This window comes from Silurus aristotelis (genome assembly GCF_946808225.1).
Source record: "Silurus aristotelis genome assembly, chromosome: 26".
Lineage (NCBI taxonomy): Eukaryota > Metazoa > Chordata > Actinopteri > Siluriformes > Siluridae > Silurus > Silurus aristotelis.
In genome coordinates this window covers 12,049,899-12,070,078 of record NC_139599.1, presented here as the reverse complement: position 1 = coordinate 12,070,078, position 20,180 = coordinate 12,049,899, and the positions used below count along the sequence as shown (strand labels likewise).

Here is a 20,180-nt window from a genome sequence, read left to right as displayed (position 1 = left end):
TCACGAACTGAAAGTATATCCGCATGGGATAAGTAATCCACAACGAAAGGAAATCTCCAACGTAAAGCAAAAACCTGAAACAAAGGTAAACTCCAGCGGCAAAGAATAATCCTCACGGGAACGGAGTTCGAAGACAGAACCAGCAGGGAATGCTGGCGGTCAAGCAGCCACGGGAATCACCAGCATGACCTTCAAGAACCGACAGCCTGTGACTCGATAACGTGAGTTTATATAGTCTTATCCTTAACGAGCCACAGCTGTCGGGAATCAAAGCCGCCGCGATATAACGAGGCAGCATGACTGCTACCGAGGGTGGCGTGGCAGGTGGATCCCTGACAGCCACCGAGGGGGGCATGGCAGGGGAATCCATGACAACAACAGTCTTTTTTTTTTCTTTTTTTCTTTCTTCATTCATTCATTCATTCATTCATTCATTTTCTCCCGCTTATCCGTAATTCGGGTCATGGGGGCAGCAGTCTAAGCAGGCCCCCGCCTTTGACTGCTGCCCAATCCTCACAGCACCGTTCCTTACGGTCCCTCCTGCAGGTGGTGAGCCCACTGAAAGGCAGCCCCACGTCACTCCGACGACACGGACCTTGATATTTCCCTCGTAAGGGACCTCCGGAGCATAGAGGGTTAAGGGCCTTGCTCAAGGGCCCAAGAGTGGCAGCTTAGCTTTTTTTTTTCTTTCTTTCTTTCTTTATGTTTTTATTAAGCGATTAACCATATACCAACAACATGGCAACAACAAGTACAATTGACATTACAATACACAGAACAGGTGCATGAAAATACAAATATATACACATAAAATTTATAATAATAATAATAAAATTAAAGTAAAAAAAAAAAAAAACAGGGATATGGTTTTGTTGCATGCTGAAATAAATGACGTTCCAGACGTGCATGATTTGATGGGTTCGTTTATTGTATTTAATTTTTTCTCTCTGCTTACAAAAAAAACCTTTTCACACTTCAAAAACTCTTTTCTTTCTTCATCCTTAACTCTTTGTTTTCAGTCCTTGCTTGCACCTTTCTTTTCCTGCTAGAGCCCCCTACAGTTAGATTACTAGCACAACATGCCTTCTTGAGCATTCATCACAGCAGATTGAGCAGTTTGATGCATTTACACAAACATTTCTTCAAACCAGACTTTATGCATTAAACCCATCATAAATCCAAAACACAACCATCAAAATGAACTGCACATCAAATTTTAACAGTCTATGTGTCAATGTCTGTTTACTGGTACTTTATGTGCATTAACTAAAACATAAGTCCATAACCCTTTCTCCATGAACTGTTTCTTACTTAAAAACAATGAGCTGTGCTAATAATACTTCACACAACAACTATGAAATTATATAACTCTCTGTGCAATAGAAGGTTTGCCTAATGTATTATATTTAAATATTGTGGGTGGATGTCTTTGTCTGAAAGGATACTTTCTCTGTGACAGAAGAGTTGTAGCTGGGTCTACTTTGTCCGATGATGTATCTTCTCCCGCATCTGCCATCTCATTTTCATCCCCCATTACATCTGCAACTTTTCCTGAGTTTCTTTTCCCTTCATCACATTCCTTCCTTATGGGCAGTGCCTGCTCATCATCTAGCTCCTGGTCTTGCTCTCCACCCATACCTCTTAACTGGAGCTCATTCTCCTCTGAACTCAACTGGCTTGTGCTCTCTGCAAGCTGCTTTGTCGACAGTGTCCTTAAGCATCTCCAGTCATTCTCATCTCCTGAATCCTCTTCAGCCACCATATTCACTTAACGTGTGTGTCATTTTCTCTTTGGTTGCAATTTGTTTTCCTTCTGGTCGCTATTGTCTATAGGTAGGAAATCAGAGGGCAGCAACAAGTTTCTGTGCAGGACTCTCGCTACTCCAGAGCCATGCTCTGGCTTCACTACATACACTGAGCCATCTTCATATTTTCTTTCTGTCACAACATGCACTTGATCCTCTTAATAAAAACTGAGTTTTCCCGGCTCACCCATTTCTCCACAATTTCTCACCAGTACTCTGTTGAGTACTCTGAGGCTGGAAATGTATTTTCTTATCATAGCTGTGTTTTGCTCTACTTTGTTCTTTTTGGACTGTTCTTGATGCCAATTCATATGCTTCCTCCATGCGCTTTTTCCACTTGGGGACATAATCATCGTGTGAAGTTCCACACTCTCCTGGCTTCCGGCCAATCATTAAATCAATGGGCAGCCTTGGGTTTCTCCCATACAGAAGGAAGTATGGAGCATACCCAGTTACTTCACTTCGTGTGCAGTTATATGCATCGACTACCTTGTTTAAGGAGCTCTTCCAATCAGCCTTTGCCTGACTCAGCAGGAATCTGAGCATTGATAGCAATGTTTGATTAAACCTTTCCACCTGTCCATTTCCAGCAGGGTGGTATGGGGTTGTGTGGGAGTGTTGGATACCACAAAATTCCTTCATCTGGGTGAACAACTTGTTCTCAAATTCTTTCCCCTGATCATTGTGAAGTTTGGTGGGAAATCCGTGCCTGAGAACAAAATCGCCAAAAAGATCTTTTCTGCTGCAGTTTTTGCAGGCTTATTTTTGCAGGAGCATAGCGTGTGAAGTGGTCCATTAACACAAGGATGTATTTGTAGCCACCCTTACAGCCCTCTAAATGCAGAAAATCTACAGACAACAGTTCAAAAGGGTAAGTGGTTATTATATATTTACCAATGGTGCTCTCGTCATCTTGTTTCAATGTTTCCATTTCAAACAGCTACACACTTTGTTCCACATTACCCCGCATGTGGGGCCAATAAAATCTTTCTCGAATGAGACTAAGTGTGCGCGTCACCCCTTGGTGTCCCATTTCCACATGAAGCTCCTTAAGCACAAACTGGAGGTATTTGCTGGGCAGCACTATCTGAGTTCGCCCTGCTGATTGCCGACATAGTATTCCTTCCTCATCCAGGTATAACTTGCTTCTCTGTCTGTATAGTACAATCACCTCATTGCCACGGTCTTGTCTCACTAACTTTGGCCAGTGGTCTGCCATCACATACTCTCGTACCCTTTTTAGCACTGGATCTTTTTCTTGGACATCTTTCAGTTCCTCAGTTGTCACTTTAGCCATCTGTTTTTCCCCTTGTTCCTGCTCTACTAAAGAACAAACTGTCGCTAGGGCGATAGGGCACATCCAGGGCCCCTCTTCCTCTGACTTCACAAGAGGTCCATCTGTGACAGCAGCTACAACTCTTTGACTGGCCTCCTGTGAACAGGCCTGCATATAACTCTCCATATCCAGAGGCATTCTTGACAGCACATCAGCATCTCTGTGTATGCAACCTGGTCTATATTTGATGTTAAAATTGTAGTCAACCAACTCTGCTATCCATCGGTGAGTGGTGGCATTGAGCTTGGCCATAGACAAAACATATGTCAATAAGTTATTGTCTGTATAGACCACAAAGGAGGTGGCATATAGGTATTCACGGAATCGCTCACAAATGGCCCATTTCAGTGCCAGGAATTCCAGTTTTCCAGAGTGTAAATGAAAATTCTTTTCTGGAGCCGTTAATGTTCGTGACCCAGAGCCAATGGCTACCAGTTTCCCTTGCTGCCTTTGATACAGTACCGCACCAATCTCCAATCTCTTTGGAGTCCATCGTGTAACCCACTTTCAACACTATTTTTCCCATGAACTTTACCTCAGCCTTAAAACGCCCGCACTTTTTAGCTGTAAGCTTTACCCCATTTTTTCAGTTGCAGTGATGGGATGCACCCCACATCATCCTCATCCTTTGCAAATGTTTCACATTCTTCTTTTAACATTTCCTGAACTTTCCTTTGTTGCTCAGGTGTCAGGTGATCTATCGACACTAGTGGGTCCAATCATCGTCCAATGATTGGTAAGTTTCCATTCACAAACTATACCTACCTTTTCCGGTTTGTCTTAATTGTCCTTGTGTTTTCAGATTTGTTAATTTCTTTTTGAATTTGTTCATTTGTTTTTGAATTTGTTCATTTGTTTTTGCATTCGTTAATTTGTTTTCGGATTTGTTGTTTTGTTTTTGCATTTGTTGTTTTGTTTTCGGATTTGTTAATGTGTTTTGCACTTCTCGGCCACCGTAATCTTCTCTTGTAAACTGTAAAAAATGATCAGAAAAACTTAAGTTCACCTTACAGACAGTTGGTACTGAATGCCACTAAACTAATTAAATAAAATAGAAAAATATATGCAAATTAAAACAAACATCCATACAAAAACATTAAAGTAACGTTAAAAGCCACGCGTACTTTTACTTTTAGTGAGTCACACAGACTAAAGGTTAGATATGAATGCATATATTTAGAAACAACACTTTTATACTTTTAAAACGTTATCCAGCAAGGGGCGCTGTTACACCTTAAATGAGATGAGTGAAGTTTCATCTGCAAAGGGCCAATGTTTTATTCCAACAGTTTGCCCTGAGTATATTAGTTGTGTGTTTTTTGTGCTTAAGATATCATGTATATCATCACTAGTCCTTATTTGATGACATCAATTATAAGCACATAGTTATGCAAACAATACACAGCTGAACTACACTAGACTTCGCGTCTTTGAATTTGAACATGCATCAATAATTAGTAAATGATCAGTCATTAATTAATATCAGAACATGCAAAATGATGCTAGAAATGCTGGCTGCCAATCAATTTCAATCAATACAAGCTGAATGTGAAGAAAATGATGCCCCAGAGGTTGCATTTGACTTGGTGGCCTAACGCCTCTTCAGTGCGTGTGGGTCCTTTTTCACAGTTTCCTAATTTGTGAGATGAAAAAAGGAACCAAATGAGTGTTGTGCAACCTGATTTAGAATCTAAGAGCAAATGCAGATAAGCTGGATTTCTGATAAAAAAAAAAATACTAAAGATAAATATGATGACAAAATACTGACACATACAGTATATGTGTGATTATAGATAAGTACAAGAAGATTGTTTATGAAACATTTTTCATATGCTTAAGATTTTAATGCCTTTCTCTTAAAAATCCTTTGACTTAGTCTCAATAGTACCTATGAACTGCTGCTGTTATTGTGATATTATTGTGTTATTTTGATGAGATTTTTAAACACACTTAGCATGCATCCACTTGTGGAAAAGTCTCAATTCTTCTTCCTTATTACTTCTCTTCACTTTTCAACAATTAAACTTTGTTGCATTTGTGTACTAGCAAGAAATAATGTTTTGGATGGGAATATGTTATGGATTCAGTTTTAATAAAAATAAATAAATAAATTTTCTTTAACAGTGTGGTTTTGTTGAATGTGAGATCAAATACAAATTATGGATTGTGCATTGAAGCACTCTATCTCTAAACAGCTCCGAGCATCACGAAACCTATTGCATGTCAACTCGGTTTCTCTCTCTCTCTCTCTCTCTCTTGCTCCCTCTCCCAGCACGCGCCCCGCCTTTCTGTTTCTATTAAAACACACCTCCTCTGCCACGGACAAGACACACTTCCACGCGCCTGGAAGACAGCAGGAAGTGTTGCGCGAGCTCGGTGTAAGACCGGAACGCACCTAGATTTCTTGACCTTTTCTTAAAAATTTTTTATTTTTATAAAATACCTGATCATTGTGTGTTGCACGCGCTGGACGGAACACCGGCGCGCGGGGATTAAACAGCGGACGCGCCGTGGCTCTGTGCGGGTTTGGCATGCACGCGCACTACAACGGACAGAATTGAACTCCTGCTTTGTCACAAAGAGGTAAATATTTGCGTTTTTGTGTTTGCGTGTGTTTAGTCGCAGTTAAATTTCACTCACTCCCATTAGGCTCTAGTTACTGCGGGACTGATTTATTTATTTATGCACGTGCATTTTAATGGACACTAATTCGGCTCGCGAGCACGGTGAAAACAAACAAGAGCAGAAAAGAAAGAATTGTATCAACAGTTTGCAAACTTCTTATAGACGATACATTGCGACAAATTATGTGTAACGCTTAATAATTATAGGCACATCTGACATGAATACGCATACACTCCTCTAATTAATCTCGGATGACTTATATTTTAATATTTGCAATATGTGCGCGCACACATTTAATCCTGATGACTGTATATGAATAGGAAAAAATATTGAATAAGTATATAACAATATAAATATCCTGTAGTTATCATGTATAATAAAATAAATTAGTTTCATTTATTATTCACTATTTATATTTAAATTCAGTTCTATGCATGAAACTATACTATTGCATTGTAAGATTTTTATTTATTTTTTATTTTATTCATTTTGCTATACTGTGTGCCCCTGGAATTTTGCTGCAGTATCACTTGAGTCAACAGCATGCTCCTTTGCAGCTTTAACCCCATTTAAAAGCGTTATCAGACAGCATCAGGTGGCATGGAGAAACTTCAACTGTATGGCACCGAAGTAAAGCGGTTAAGAACTACATTATGCTGTGTATAGCACTGACAGAAACACAATTACATCAACCCCGGAGGGACGATGACAGCCGGCAAGGACCTAGGGATCCATATCGGTTACATAGAAATGATGACAGATTGAATTTGAACACGCATTATATGCACAAGCAGATGGCAGCTGGTGACACTGACACACTTAATGTTGACTTTGTACCAAATGCCTCTTCCCCCATATACTATGCATTGGAGTGTTTACTTTCAAAAAATACTGTCCTCCTCTTTTCCCGTTTTTTTCCCTTTATTTCTGCCTTTGAACACCTGGCAATGATTAAACTGGCTCACATTCCAGGGGCCTAGACATCAGAGACAGAATCTGTGTTATCCAATGTTTTTTGTGTGTGTGCTTGCAGAATGACATAATTTTTTTCCTAATCTGATTTTTCTGATGTCTATAATTTAATGTAACCATATGTGACAAATTATTTTGGTAGCCTAATCTACAAACCTAGAGTCATTCCCACCAAGCTTGCTGGATTAATTGCCTTTGTTTCATTTTTTTTTTTTTTTTTACAATGACCTCTGTGCATCCATTTGACAATTCCCATTTCCCGCATTTGTTAAAGAACTTTTTTCTGTGTTAAGATGTCATGTGTTTTAACTGCAGCTGTTGTTACTGTCTTATAGGATTCAATGAAAATGTCTGTCTGTGTCCATGAGAACCGCAAATCTCGAGCCAGCACTGGCTCAATGAACATCTACCTTTTCCACAAGTCCTCGTATGCAGACAGCGTATTGATGCACCTAAACGTCTTGCGGCAGCAGAGGCTTTTCACAGATGTTTTGCTACACGCTGGCAACCGCTCCTTCCCATGCCATCGCGCTGTGCTGGCTGCCTGCAGTCGGTACTTTGAGGCGATGTTCAGCGGCGGGTTAAGAGAGAGCCAGGCCAAAGAGGTTGACTTCAGAGACTCCATACATCCAGAGGTACTGCAAATAAATTTCAACTGTTCAGATATTACTGCTATTTTCATTATAGCCATTAGACATCTTTTTTCCTTGTTGAGTCTAATGTTCGTGTTGATCTGTGTGAACCAGGTGTTAGAACTGCTTTTGGATTACGCTTACTCATCCCGAGTAGTCATCAATGAAGAAAATGCTGAGTCTTTGCTGGAGGCAGGTGACATGTTAGAGTTCCAGGACATTCGTGATGCCTGCGCAGAGTTCCTAGAGAAGAACCTTCACCCTTCCAACTGCCTCGGCATGCTGCTTCTGTCTGATGCCCACCACTGCACCCAGCTGTCCCAGCTTTCCTGGAGCATGTGTCTCAGTAATTTTCCAGCTATCTGCAAGACAGAGGAGTTCCTTCAACTGCCCAAGGACATGATAGCCCAGTTGCTCTCACATGAAGAGCTGGAGACTGAGGATGAGCGGTTGGTCTATGAATCTGCACTTAATTGGGTGAACTATGACTTAGAACGGCGACATTGCCACCTACCAGAGCTGTTGCGAACTGTTCGACTAGCCCTTTTGCCAGCCATCTTCCTCATGGAGAACGTCTCCACTGAGGAGCTTATCAACTCGCAACCAAAGAGCAAAGAGCTGGTGGATGAAGCAATCCGCTGCAAGCTACGTATACTGCAGAATGATGGTGTGGTCAACAGTCCTTGTGCCAGGCCCCGTAAGACTAGCCATGCTCTTTTCTTGCTAGGTGGTCCTACTTTTATGTGTGACAAGCTGTATTTAGTGGATCAGAAGGCCAAAGAAATAATCCCAAAGGCAGATATTCCCAGTCCACGGAAAGAGTTCAGTGCTTGTGCTATTGGTTGCAAAGTCTATGTAACCGGTGGTCGTGGCTCAGAGAATGGTGTGTCCAAGGATGTCTGGGTGTATGATACCCTGCTTGAAGAGTGGTCAAAAGCAGCTCCCATGCTAATAGCTAGATTTGGGCATGGTTCAGCTGAACTGCGCCACTGTCTGTATGTCGTTGGGGGTCATACGGCTGCAACTGGTTGTCTTCCAGCCTCACCATCTGTCTCTTTAAAGCAGGTGGAGCAGTTTGACCCAGTTGCCAACAAGTGGAGCATGGTTGCACCACTACGTGAGGGTGTCAGCAATGCCGCAGTAGTCAGTGTAAAGCTTAAGTTATTTGCTTTTGGAGGAACAAGTGTAACCCATGATAAGCTACCTAAGGTCCAGTGTTACGACCCAGGGGAAAACCACTGGACTGTCCCAGCATCCTGCCCACAGCCATGGCGTTACACAGCAGCTGCTGTTTTGGGGAACCAGATCTTTGTCATGGGTGGTGACACTGAGTTCTCAGCTTGCTCGGCCTACAAATTCAGCAGCGAGACCTACCAGTGGACTAAAGTAGGTGATGTTACAGCTAAGCGAATGAGCTGCCAAGCAGTGGCCTCGGGAAACAAACTGTACGTAGTTGGTGGCTATTTTGGAACGCAGCGCTGCAAAACGCTAGACTGCTATGATCCCGCACTGGATGCCTGGAACAGTATAACCACTGTACCCTATTCTTTGATCCCCACTGCCTTTGTTAGCACCTGGAAACACCTCCCAGCCTGAAAGCTGCATGTCCCCTTGACCTTCCTTCATCTTTAAAGGTAGGTTTGCTTATGTAAAAGTCATTGGAGGTTCATCTCTAAAGTTTTTTATAGCTCTTGGAAATGTATTTCTAATTGCAACAAATTCGTACTCGAATAATGAAGATTATTTGCTAGGAAATTTTATACATGCCCTCGTCTATGTATAGAAACAAATATGCTTATTAAATCAGAGCCAATTTAGTATTGACAGTGTAATTAGATTCCTCAAAGGGGCCTCTTGCTTTTGATATCAGCCACCTGTCACAATACATTTGCAAATCTGTCCTTCAGTATCTACAACTTTTTTTCTTCTCTGATTTCATGTGGTTATTTGAAGGTTTTTCACTTTTGGTATGAAAATGGATTTTTATAAAAAAGAGCCGACAGACATTGCTTTTCAAGGTGACTTCCAAGTATACAGTAGATGCATCTTTCCTTTTAAAGAGATGATAGCAGAGCTACATTTCTGGTATAGCTATAATTTACTGTGGTTCCTTCTTTAGAGGATACTACACACTGTGGTTAGTGTCCACGGGTCAGTTAGATGTTGGGAGTACACATATATGATTTATGAAAACACACAACAATGCTATATAGTTGAAGTTATTTGCTTGAATGCTTCCGTTTTTTGACTGTGGAAAAAAGGAGGCAGTCTTCCAACATACTATGGACAAATTATTGTGGCATCTTACCATGAGATTTATTTGTGATTTTTGAACCTCCTATTCCACATTTAGTAGCCATTTTTCTTAATAACCTCTACTTTTGTGGGAAGATGTTCCATTTGATTTTGGTGTGTACTTGTGGAGATTTGTGCTTATTCAGCCACAAGGGTGTTAGTAAAGTCAGGTACTGATGTAGGGTGAGGAAGCCTGAAGGTCAGTCAGTGTTCCAATTCATCCCAAATGTGTTCAGTAGGGTTGAGGTCAGAGCACTATAGCAGGCTACTCAAAGTCTTTCACTTCTTCTTAAGCCTATTCTCATGGAGCTTACATTGTGCACAGGGTCATTGTCATGTCTAAGCAGTTTTGGCTCTCCTAGGAAAAAATTAAATAAATTTTTTATTTTGTGGTAACAGCTTGGGGAATATAGCTGGAAAAGTTCTCCTAATATCTTTGTCCATATATTGTATGTATTTTTATTTTTATTTTTTGAGCTTAAGAATCTCAAGAGCTTTTTCTCCTTTCTAAACATGTCATAATTCTATCTAGGAAACAATTTATTTGGTTTAGATTTAATAAGATGTGTGTGTGTTTCGGAGTTGTCCCCAGTGATGTCCTGATGAATTAATGCATGGGGTGTAGCACCAAGTGTAATTAAAACAGAATAGAAGACTTTTATTGTCCCTGAGGGACAAATTTTTTTTTGATGGTGGAGCGCGGAGAGATGCATTGGTGAGAATTAGAAAGAAAAGAGTGTAAAGACGAGAGATAATTACGCCGAGTTCGCTTGTTAAAATGGTAATATGTAACATGCTAATAGGAGACATAGTGGCTAATCTGGTTTAGAGAAAGCAAATGCCTTGAGAGAACTAAAGCGGTATGAGTGAATGGCTATTGCTTATTAAACAAAGGCAATGAGGCAAAAGGGAAGTAAAGAACATCTGTAGTAAAGAAAGCAGTTTGGGGAGGTAGTGTTGGTCTAGAGTCTAGGGTTACATCTAATTTATGACGACTTCTTAATCTTCTGCAGGATGAATAAAAGAGGAAGAAAAAAGGGCACAAGGGAACAAGCTAGACAAGACCAAACATTCTCAATGAGTTTTACTTCCACAATGTCTGAGGAAGGAAGTTATTGTATAAGAGCATATGGGCTGTAACTAAAACTCATCAGTATCTCAGTCAACTAGGTTTTTATTTGATTGAAATCAGATAGCAGCAGAATACATTCATTATCCAGGCAATTAAACCATAGCAACATAATGGAACCTTTTCAGTTTGTATTAGCTTTGCAATTGTATTTTTGTTTCTCCTGGTTTAAAGAATAGGGAGTTGCATTACAGTAGACGAAACAAAACTTTTATTTACACCCCTACACACTCATACCAGCTAGATAACAGGTAAAAGGGAGTAGGAGTGAGTCAACTAAAAAAAAAAAAAGCAGGAGAGTCGTGAGACCTCCAAGTGTGTTTATTATTTCATTCTCGACCCCCCAATGTTAAGCATTCAATTCATCATTACTCGGTGACCCATTGTGTTAGTGTGTATCTGTAACTGGAATGCCGCCCACCTCGACAGGGCAGTTCATTTCAAAGTGGAGGTCCTTTTTCGTTGCTTCTTTGGGACATTCCTATGCATTTCAATTACCATGAAGTGTTCTTAGCAGCTGCACCACCTCCCAACTTCTCAACAATGAAATGGTTCACCACTGGCCAAAAGAGTGGGAGGAGAGAAGCACGGAGGAAAAGAGGATGACTCGAGAGGGGGAGGACTAGAAAAGGAAGAGTAAACAAAGCTTCTCCTTTGCCTTTCTCCTGTGCATTTCCGACAGTTTCCCCCCCCCCGTTAGTTCTCGGAGAAAGATAGCTACAGTCATACTCCCTCTTCTGTTGCTGCTGAAAAAAGAACAGTGCATCCTGGTTAATTTCACACACCCACACAGAAGCACAGTCATTATTATAAATCTTCACAACATCTTATGCTATAGCCAGTCAGCAGAACTGCCCAGTTCTCTTCGCATTTGGGCAAGAGACCACATGCTGTGAGGCTTAGTTCAGGAATCAGTCAGTTGCTTTTTCTTATCAGTTCACATCCTACCAGAATATATAATATTCAATTCATTTTTATTTGTATAGCGCTTTTAACAATGAACATTGTCTCAAAGCAGCTTCACACAGATAATGCTGTGATTTAAAAATTAATATGTTCTTTATGAGTAAGTTTGTCCCTGATGAGCAAGCCGGTGGCGACTGTGGCAAGGAAAAACTCCCCGAGATGGCATAAGGAAGAAACCTTGAGAGGAACCAGACTCAAGAGGGAACCCATCCTCAGCTGGGTTACACCAAATGTCCATTTGTGGCAGGTATACAATGTTGCGGGGTACAGTGATGATGATCAAAAGCGAACTGTATTCCTGAGTCAGTGTAGGAGACTGTTGACTTCAACTACAGTCCAATCCATCCTCAAAGCTCCCATTCTTACTCCGGAATTTCATGGAACCACCCAAGGCGTTGATGACAAACCTTCCCCAGCTGCACAGAGTGGCCTCCAGTCAAAGAGAACACTATCCAGAGGCAGGCCTGGACGAAGTGGAAAGATCCACGGAGGGGAGAGGGGCAGGAACAGTGGTCACTGGACCCTCAGGAGCATGTTTAACCTGACCGAGAGAGAGAGAGAGAAGAGGGTGACAATATGGGCACAAATGGTGGATAGAGAACACGATCACGTTTCTAACTGACCAAATTAACTAACCGTATAGGCTGTACTACATGTAACACCATATCGATTAACAACAATTCATACATTTACCAAATGGTGTTGATTGGTTAGCTAGCCAGTTTGTCAGTTTGTACAGGTCTGTAAGCTATGTATTTTGCTAACTAGCAAAGAGGGTTCTTACACTATCTATAGTGTTACCTATAAGCTGTTCCAGAATTTTACACAACAGGCAGTTGCAACTAACTGAAGTGTGTTTAAGTTTAATACAGAGCTTTCATATTGTTAAACATGAGAGTATGTTGTAAAACATCTTAGTAGCTAGTCTAGCTCACTCAGCTAATAAATGGCATACCTGTACATGTTAAGAATGTTAATCTACAAAAATGCTGATGTGCATTTTTGCACAGTTTACAGAATTTGCGGGTTATGTTAAGTACTTTGGGGCATTTAAAATAAAAACTACCTGAGAAATCGGACCGCGAATTGCATATTTTTGAATTTGCAAATGATTGTGTAAACAAAGAGCAAGCAAGGCATATATGAGTCATGTACCTGAGGTTGGAGGAGAAGAAAGGCCATCCTTAGTCCCAGCTCTGTTCCACTGATGAAAATCACTACATGCTGTCTTTAAACAGTACTTGAGCCTGAGAGAATGCTTTGTTTCCAGGACAATCCCTGGGAAAGGTCCATACCTTAGTTGGATAATAAGTGGGTGTATGGATTGATTGACAATAGGTGGATGGATTTTATCTTACAATAAGACAGACTTTTCTTTGCAGAAATTGTTTTATATCGGTTAGAGCACCAGAAAATTGCTGCACCAGGAGCCTTGAGGAAACATCAACATGATTGAAGTAGCTTAAGTTGGCAGCAAAATAATGCAAGTATCTAAACAAACACTAACAAACCTGATTTTATGCTAGTGTACTAACCACAGTATTTGCGGTGATTTGTAAAGCATATAAATGCTTAATGTTTTGATTTTGGACAGTGAAATGTGGTCTCAAAGTTAATACCTGTAACGGCTTTAGTGATGATATAACGCCATGTGTTGCAACAGGAAACAGAAAACATTTCATGTGTCATTCAAACAATTTACAGTTCCACAGGCTCCATAACACTTAGCAGAAGTTGGTCTAACATCTGATTTTTTTTAAAAAGCAAAATGTTCTTCATATTGGATAGGAAAAAAAGGATATAATACTACTATGTTAAGCTGTCTTTCATTCAACAAGACAGGAAGTTTGGTCAATTGTTGGACTTTAAATGTTTTAGTCACAATTCAATAATAGTAAATAAAAACAAACAAACAAAAAAAACCAGCCAACCATTCAGTTTAATAAAAGAACATAATCACTGACTGTAATTTAGTGTGAGGCTGATAGATTGTTTTTATAATGCTATTGTTCTGAAAATGTAGACTCAAAAGCTGATTACATCCTGTTTAAAATCTATATGTTCCTCTTTCAAAGTGTCTGGGGGGGAAAAACTGAAAACGCACAGACAATGATTAAAAGTGCTGTCGATGCAACAATAATTTACTTAAGTAAAAAAAAGAATGGTGGTGCTATGCTGAACTGAACACCTATGTACAGGTCACACTAGCTGAGGGACTTTCATTAGCATGCTCTGTTGTTTGCTAGATAGGTCATGCTAATTTATATATATTTCTAGCTTCATAGTTAGCCATCAGGTACAGAATACAGATATTTTCCTCAGCACTTCATACAGTATTGACTTGTTAGATTTATTTATCACTGAAATGTTAGCTTCCACAGATGCTAGCCTGATGTAGCCTAATTCAAATTCTGTTTAACTCGTCTTTTGGTGTTTGTTGTCTTAGTGCTATTAAAAGGTCAGAAATGCTATAAATGTTAGACGTTCATCACTTAAGTAGTGTAATGATTTTGTTACTTTCCAAGACTGTTCTTACAGAAAGTAGCGCTTCATTTAAGGCTTTTATTTTTCAGAGGTTATCAAACTCACAAAGAGATTGGTTTAAGGTTATTGTTCAAACAGGTGCTAGCACATGACCTGTCCTTCTCCAAATGTTTCTTTGAGGATGACAGGAACAGTAGGTGAACAAATGGCCTGGCTTTGGAGAAAGAGCATCTGGACTTTATCTCTGAGACGTGTTATTTTTTTCCCCCTCTCTCCCTGCAACGTGTCGGCAATTGAAGCCTTTTGGGAAAATGCCTGTTTTTCATAGTTTATGAGCCCATTTTGCAGAAACACGGTTTGTTCTGTCAGGACGGTGGGTTTTAAAGCCTTAATAGGCAAAGCAATTTCAGAACGAAATGATTTGAAATCTTACATGCTGTCTGTTTTCTTTTTCAGAAGTCCTGCGCCAGTGTCCTGGATTTCAGCTGTTACGATTTCCTGCTTTCTCTACAAATTCATCAAAAGACTTCTTCCTCCATCACGCGCACAATGTTAATACTGAAGATATCCAGCAGCGAAGCTTTCAGATTTTGTTTTGCTTTCTTTTTGAATGGCGTAAATTTTTTTTTATTTTTATTTTTTTTATATATATATATATATATATATATATATATATATATATATATATATATATATATATATATATATATATATATATATATATTGTTTGGTGGAGTCGTGGGACATTTTTAGTTGGACAACCAAACAAACCTACTGGTAATCTGAAAAGGCCAATTAGAGTCCAGCTTGTTTTGTCATATGGGTGTTGTAACCACTATATTGTTCCTGGATGAAAATAGTGTGTAAGCTCAACTACTACTACTGTGAATCTCACAACAAGAACCCAGTGGAACTGAACAGGAGGAAGGCACAGTTACAATACACAGATTACTGAGTTCCAAACTAAAACATGAAGAAGACTCTAATAGTTTTCTTATCTTTCACTGTGCTCTATTGTTTTCATAAAGTGCATTTCTTGTGCGGAACTGTACTGCAGAGACAAGACATAGGCACAAATCTTTTTTTTTTTCTTTTTTTTTTTTCTTTTTCCCCAGCATGACATGAAGCAGAGACAACCTGCTTGTCTCCGTTGTCTGCCTCTGGTCAGTTCCTGCCAAACAGGAACTTAACCTGGTGTTAAACTTTCTGTGAGAAGGCATCCTGCAATCAGCCACACACCAGATGTGTGTTTGTGTATGTGTTTGCATTTGGAAAATATCAGCATGTCCCAGCACGTTTTCCTGAGCGAAATATACACTTGACTGTACCGATGTATATTATTCACTCTTCTTCCAAAAAATAATAAGCATGTGCACCGAGAACTCTGCTGGATGTTGAACATTACAGAAAGCAGCTGTTGGTTTTTTGTTTTGTTTAGTTTTTTTTCTTCTTCTCAACGGAGACGCTTTCGTTGTGTCAACGCCTCAGAATGAATTCTAGACAAGAGAACATATTGGTTTAAAATCAGGCTGCTTAACTTTTTGCTGGTGGCTCTGTTCTCACAAGTACGGCCTCGATATAAAATGTGAAAGGCAGAAAGCTAGCAAGAGAAAGGTGAGAGTCGTTCTGTCTGCCGGAGAGGTAATGTCTCCATGGCAACACCAACCTGAACTGTAAAGAAAACTGTCTATTCATAGTCCTAATTTATGAGATTTTCTGCCTCATTAATTTGAACTTGTGTATTTAGTTTTATATTTATTGCTTTAAAAAAAATTATGCTTGCATACATATTCAGCATATCTGGCTGTACAGAATTCCGGCGAGTGTTTTGTGCTACGCATGGCCCATACTGCTTTGTGTTATATAAGAACTGCTCTTTTTGCACACACGTCCACGTCAGGCAGTAGCGTGGCCGAATTTGGAAGGGTCAGAGAATTCTGGATCTCTAGTTTGACTGACCTGAAAAGAAAAGCATAGCAGACTTGGGGTCTTGGGTCATCACCCTGGATAAGAATGGGAGGAATGATGTTGTAGCATCAGATTACCCAGGATACAATGAAGCAGTTGGTTTGGGAACCCATGGGGGAAGGGTTATTGTGGGGGTTAAGAATGCATACTGTGAACTGATGCAAAAAAAAAAAAAAAAAAAAGAACCCACGATAACCCGAGGACAGTAGGGTCAAACCAATACGATTTAAATTCAAACAAGTTATAATTTATTCTAGAATTACACAGCTACACCAAAACCCATACCAAAAGGTCAATATACTAAAGACGCAATACGATTTGATGATTTTTGAAAAACCTGGCCACACTTCAACAGGCAATATGAACCACTATATTTTGGTTGAAGCCAAGGCCTTAGCTTACTGCCACAGCACATTCTAACTTGGTGTCAGTCTTAATTTGCTATGACCGAAGAATACAACGTGCTACGGAGTAAGAAACATGACATCAGCTGCTGCTCTCAGAACAGCTGGAACTGTCGCTGATGTCCCTGAGCATGGTGACAGGTGTTAATTATTATTAACACCCTCTACATAGACGTTTGCTCTTCCTTTTTTCTAAAATCCAAAGCATTGTAGGAGACACATTGAAATGTCCTTAAGCCTGCAGTTTAATATATTTTATTACCAACATCTGTAAGTTAAAAGTGTGGAATTGGACTGTACATTTGCCTTTCCTCAGGGTTTCCTGTGCTACCAGTCCTTATGGTGTTATGAAGGTTTTTTTTTTTTGTCTGAAACTGGCTACATTTAGAGTTCTTTAAACTGTATACTGTATATTTTAATGGCAATGGAGATGATAATGCTATATTCCAAAGTTAACAAGACGCTTTATTTGTACATTAGTATCATGCAACTTGTCTCTGTAGAGCAAATATAAAAAAGAAAGGTACCGTAGTATAACGGAACCAACAAAAGTGTGAGCACAAGCATAAAGAGCTTATTAGTGGGGAAAAAAAGCATTTCTGTATGGTTTTTCTGTCAAACTAATGCTGTCTTTATATATCATCTTTGTCAAAATAAAGGGGGCAGAAAAACTCCTATAGAATTGGATAGCGAGCTAGAAACAAGCGATAAGGCAAAATAAAGAGAGAGGTCAAGCTTCACATTCCTTCCCAGACCTTTTTCCTTTGCACCTACTCCCTTTCTCGATGAAGTGCCGCTTTAGCTTGCTGCCTTTGAAGCTCTTGTGTCTCAAACAGAAAGCCCTCGTTTTTTTCCCCAGTTCACTGCACACACAAACCTCCAGCCAATCAGATAACCCATTCATGCCTCGTCTCAAGTAGCGTTTCCCAGGCAATGGTCAACAATCCCCCCCTCCTCCATCCCTCCAATAACACACACTATTTGAACTGGTAGCTGTCAAGTGTTTTGTTTTTCCTCTCCCCCCCCCCTCTATCTTTCTCTCCCACTGACCCTCTTTATTTTTTTCCTGACTGAAAGATCAAGAGCCGAGTCACAGGCTTGCACGTGGCATAAAACTCTCAATCATCGTCTGCCTTTGGCTGTAATCGTTCTCTTCTGTATGTCATGTTATTCTGTCATTGCTCTGTCACAACCATGGCGGTTAACGTTATTTTGTACAAGTGATTCTTTTCACAATGTGAAATTTATGGTGAAATAAAGCATAAGAGTTTTTTCCTCTTGATTGTAAAAGAAGTATTGACCTTATTGATCCCCTGTGTGTCATCCTTTCTTTTCTTTTTTTTACTTTAAAAACACTTGTTTATTCTGGAGAGCATTTCTTACATATTTTCGTCTGGACAAAGTATTAGATTGGGTGTGTATCTTAAGAGCATTGCATAGATGTAAAAGAAAGGCTGAAATAATTTTTTTTCTGGGTGTGCTTTGGTCCACGTGTGTGTGTGTGTGTGGCATAGGATAAACCACTCGGCACAGCCCATCAGATACTTTCCCTTTTACACTTGCGTTACCATGGCAACTAGTCCCTTTATCTCCAAAGTGTGGGAGCTGATTTGAAATAGAACCATTTAAAAAGACCATCTTTACTCAATCCCTTCATTATGCCTCTTTCCTACACATTTACTGCTTATATTTCTTTGCTCATTTAGTTACTTAATTTCTCCCTCTTCCTACAAATCAATCAAAATGTAGTTTGTCTAGGGCATTATGTCCAAGTAATCTTTTTTATGTGTGCATTTGTACACACATTTGAGTTTCAGTTTTGGGAACATTTAACTACATATAAAATTCATATAATTTATTAGTGTCGTCATTTTGTTTATTCTACTTTTCTTATAGTTAAATGTCCAATAATTTAGTTTAACATTCTAGTATTGATATTTGGTCCCCACCAAGATTTAAAATGATTCTTTGTCTCTCTTTCTCTCTCACACACACACAGGGAAGTGAATTTCCCAGTGACAAGACAGTTTGCATTAAAGCAACTCCCTTTCAGCAGGTTCTGAAACACCAGTTTTACTGGCTCTGCAAACACCAAGTTACACTTTACGAGGCACGCACACACACTGCACAGGAAGACTCCGAATTACTTTGCATCACTAGTTCAAAGGATGGTCTAGTAAACTACCAATCAGTGGAGCTAATTCTGATGCATGTTCATGCTGATTAGTTAATAAAACCTGTTTGAATGGGAGGATTCTTGCAGGATAATATTTGGCAACTCTTAATATGAGTGTGAATTTCAGAATTGAGTTCAGTCTTAAATAATTTTGAGTACAGAAGGTGTAAGTGTACTGTGAACGTAATAAACAGGCACTAAACACACACTGACACAAAATCACAATGTCTTTATCTCTCTTTCAGACACACATCCTATGTGTTAGAGCAACACAATATACCACACACTCCTGTTGCCAGGCAACACATGTGGTGGCTCCGTTGAGGTTGGCACACTCTCTGTGCGATTCCTGAGGTGCCCTGAATTCCTACACTGTCACTGTGCCAATCGTATGTAGGGATGTTCCACTTGTGCTCAGCTAATCACATAGCATATCCCTCTTCATTAATAAATTATCAAAGCTGCCAGAGAAAGGTTAGTTTAACTTCACTAGCTCGTAAACACCTTCAAGCGTCTTTTTTTAAAGCAATTTAAGATGAGATACATATATCATCATCATCATCATCATCCATTATTTGTATTGCAGTAAGTAGTAGCTGGGTCATAGGGAAGAGCATTACAACTAATACTGTTAACCTTCATAAAATTCTCATTAATTTTAAACTGTCAAATGCTAATTACCTCTGTTGAGTCACCCCTATTTTAAAAACATGTTGCTGAACATGGTCAGAGATATAAACCAGTGTTCTGTTAAACTACTCACTTTTCTAGATGTTTTTGCATCATCAGGCAGCAAGCTCATGGCTCTATTTACACTGAGGACAAAAGCATTAGGAAACCTGACTTTTTCGGCCACATGTGGTTTTCCACCAAATGTCATTTTAGGAACACTTTTGTTGTATAGGATGTCTTTGGATGCACTAGCATTTACTTTCTTTTTACTTGAAATAGGAACGCTAACTGAACCCCAGGCCTACTCACCCTACATCAGTACCTGATTTTACTAATGCCCATGTGGCTAAATGAGCACTCCAATCAAATCACTCCAAAATCTAGGAACATCTTCCCAGAAGAATGGAGATCATTGTAATTGTAAATAGGGACTAAATGTAAAATGGGATTTTCAAAAAGCACATACAAATCTATAGTATTGCTTAAGTTATTATTGCATCTAGTGGTTAAACATCAGAACTGCAACAAACTAATAGAGCGCCAATGGGGCAGGAATCGTGCTGCCTCATGATCATCCATGAATATTCTCAGACAGCAGAGGTCATTTTAGGGGTTCCCACGGTTTGCATTTGCACACTGGGCTGGCTATAATTAAAAAAATACTCTGCATCTACGAAGATGAAGATACTCCATACTTAGAAAACTAAAGGAGACGA

The 20,180-nt window shown here is 39.7% G+C and overlaps 1 protein-coding gene across 2 annotated transcripts; it reads left to right on the top strand.

The window, feature by feature from the left end:
• Positions 1–5,456: 5,456 nt before the first annotated feature.
• Positions 5,457–14,888, top strand: enc1 (ectodermal-neural cortex 1). Of its 2 annotated transcripts, XR_014531829.1 has the most exons (5): positions 5,457–5,724; positions 7,074–7,373; positions 7,485–11,686; positions 12,319–13,442; positions 13,525–13,556. XR_014531829.1 is itself a non-coding variant. In XM_083531893.1 (4 exons), the coding sequence occupies exons 2-3, from the start codon at positions 7,080–7,082 to the stop codon at positions 8,964–8,966; spliced, it is 1,776 nt and encodes a 591-aa protein (XP_083388019.1). In that variant the 5' UTR covers positions 5,458–5,724; positions 7,074–7,079; the 3' UTR covers positions 8,967–9,004; positions 14,701–14,888. The 2 variants fall into 2 exon arrangements, 1 of the variants encoding a protein (XP_083388019.1); XM_083531893.1 differs by lacking the exons at positions 12,319–13,442; positions 13,525–13,556 and adding an exon at positions 14,701–14,888 and having other exon boundaries at positions 5,458–5,724; positions 7,485–9,004.
• The last annotated feature ends 5,292 nt before the right edge of the window (positions 14,889–20,180 follow it).

Bases quoted from the DNA above. Each gene is read 5' to 3' on its own strand.
- enc1 (XM_083531893.1), top strand. From the start codon at position 7,080: ATGAAAATGTCTGTCTGTGTCCATGAGAACCGCAAATCTCGAGCCAGC. The intron at 7,374-7,484 runs GTACTGCAAATA...TGTGTGAACCAG, and splicing joins GAGACTCCATACATCCAGAG to GTGTTAGAACTGCTTTTGGA.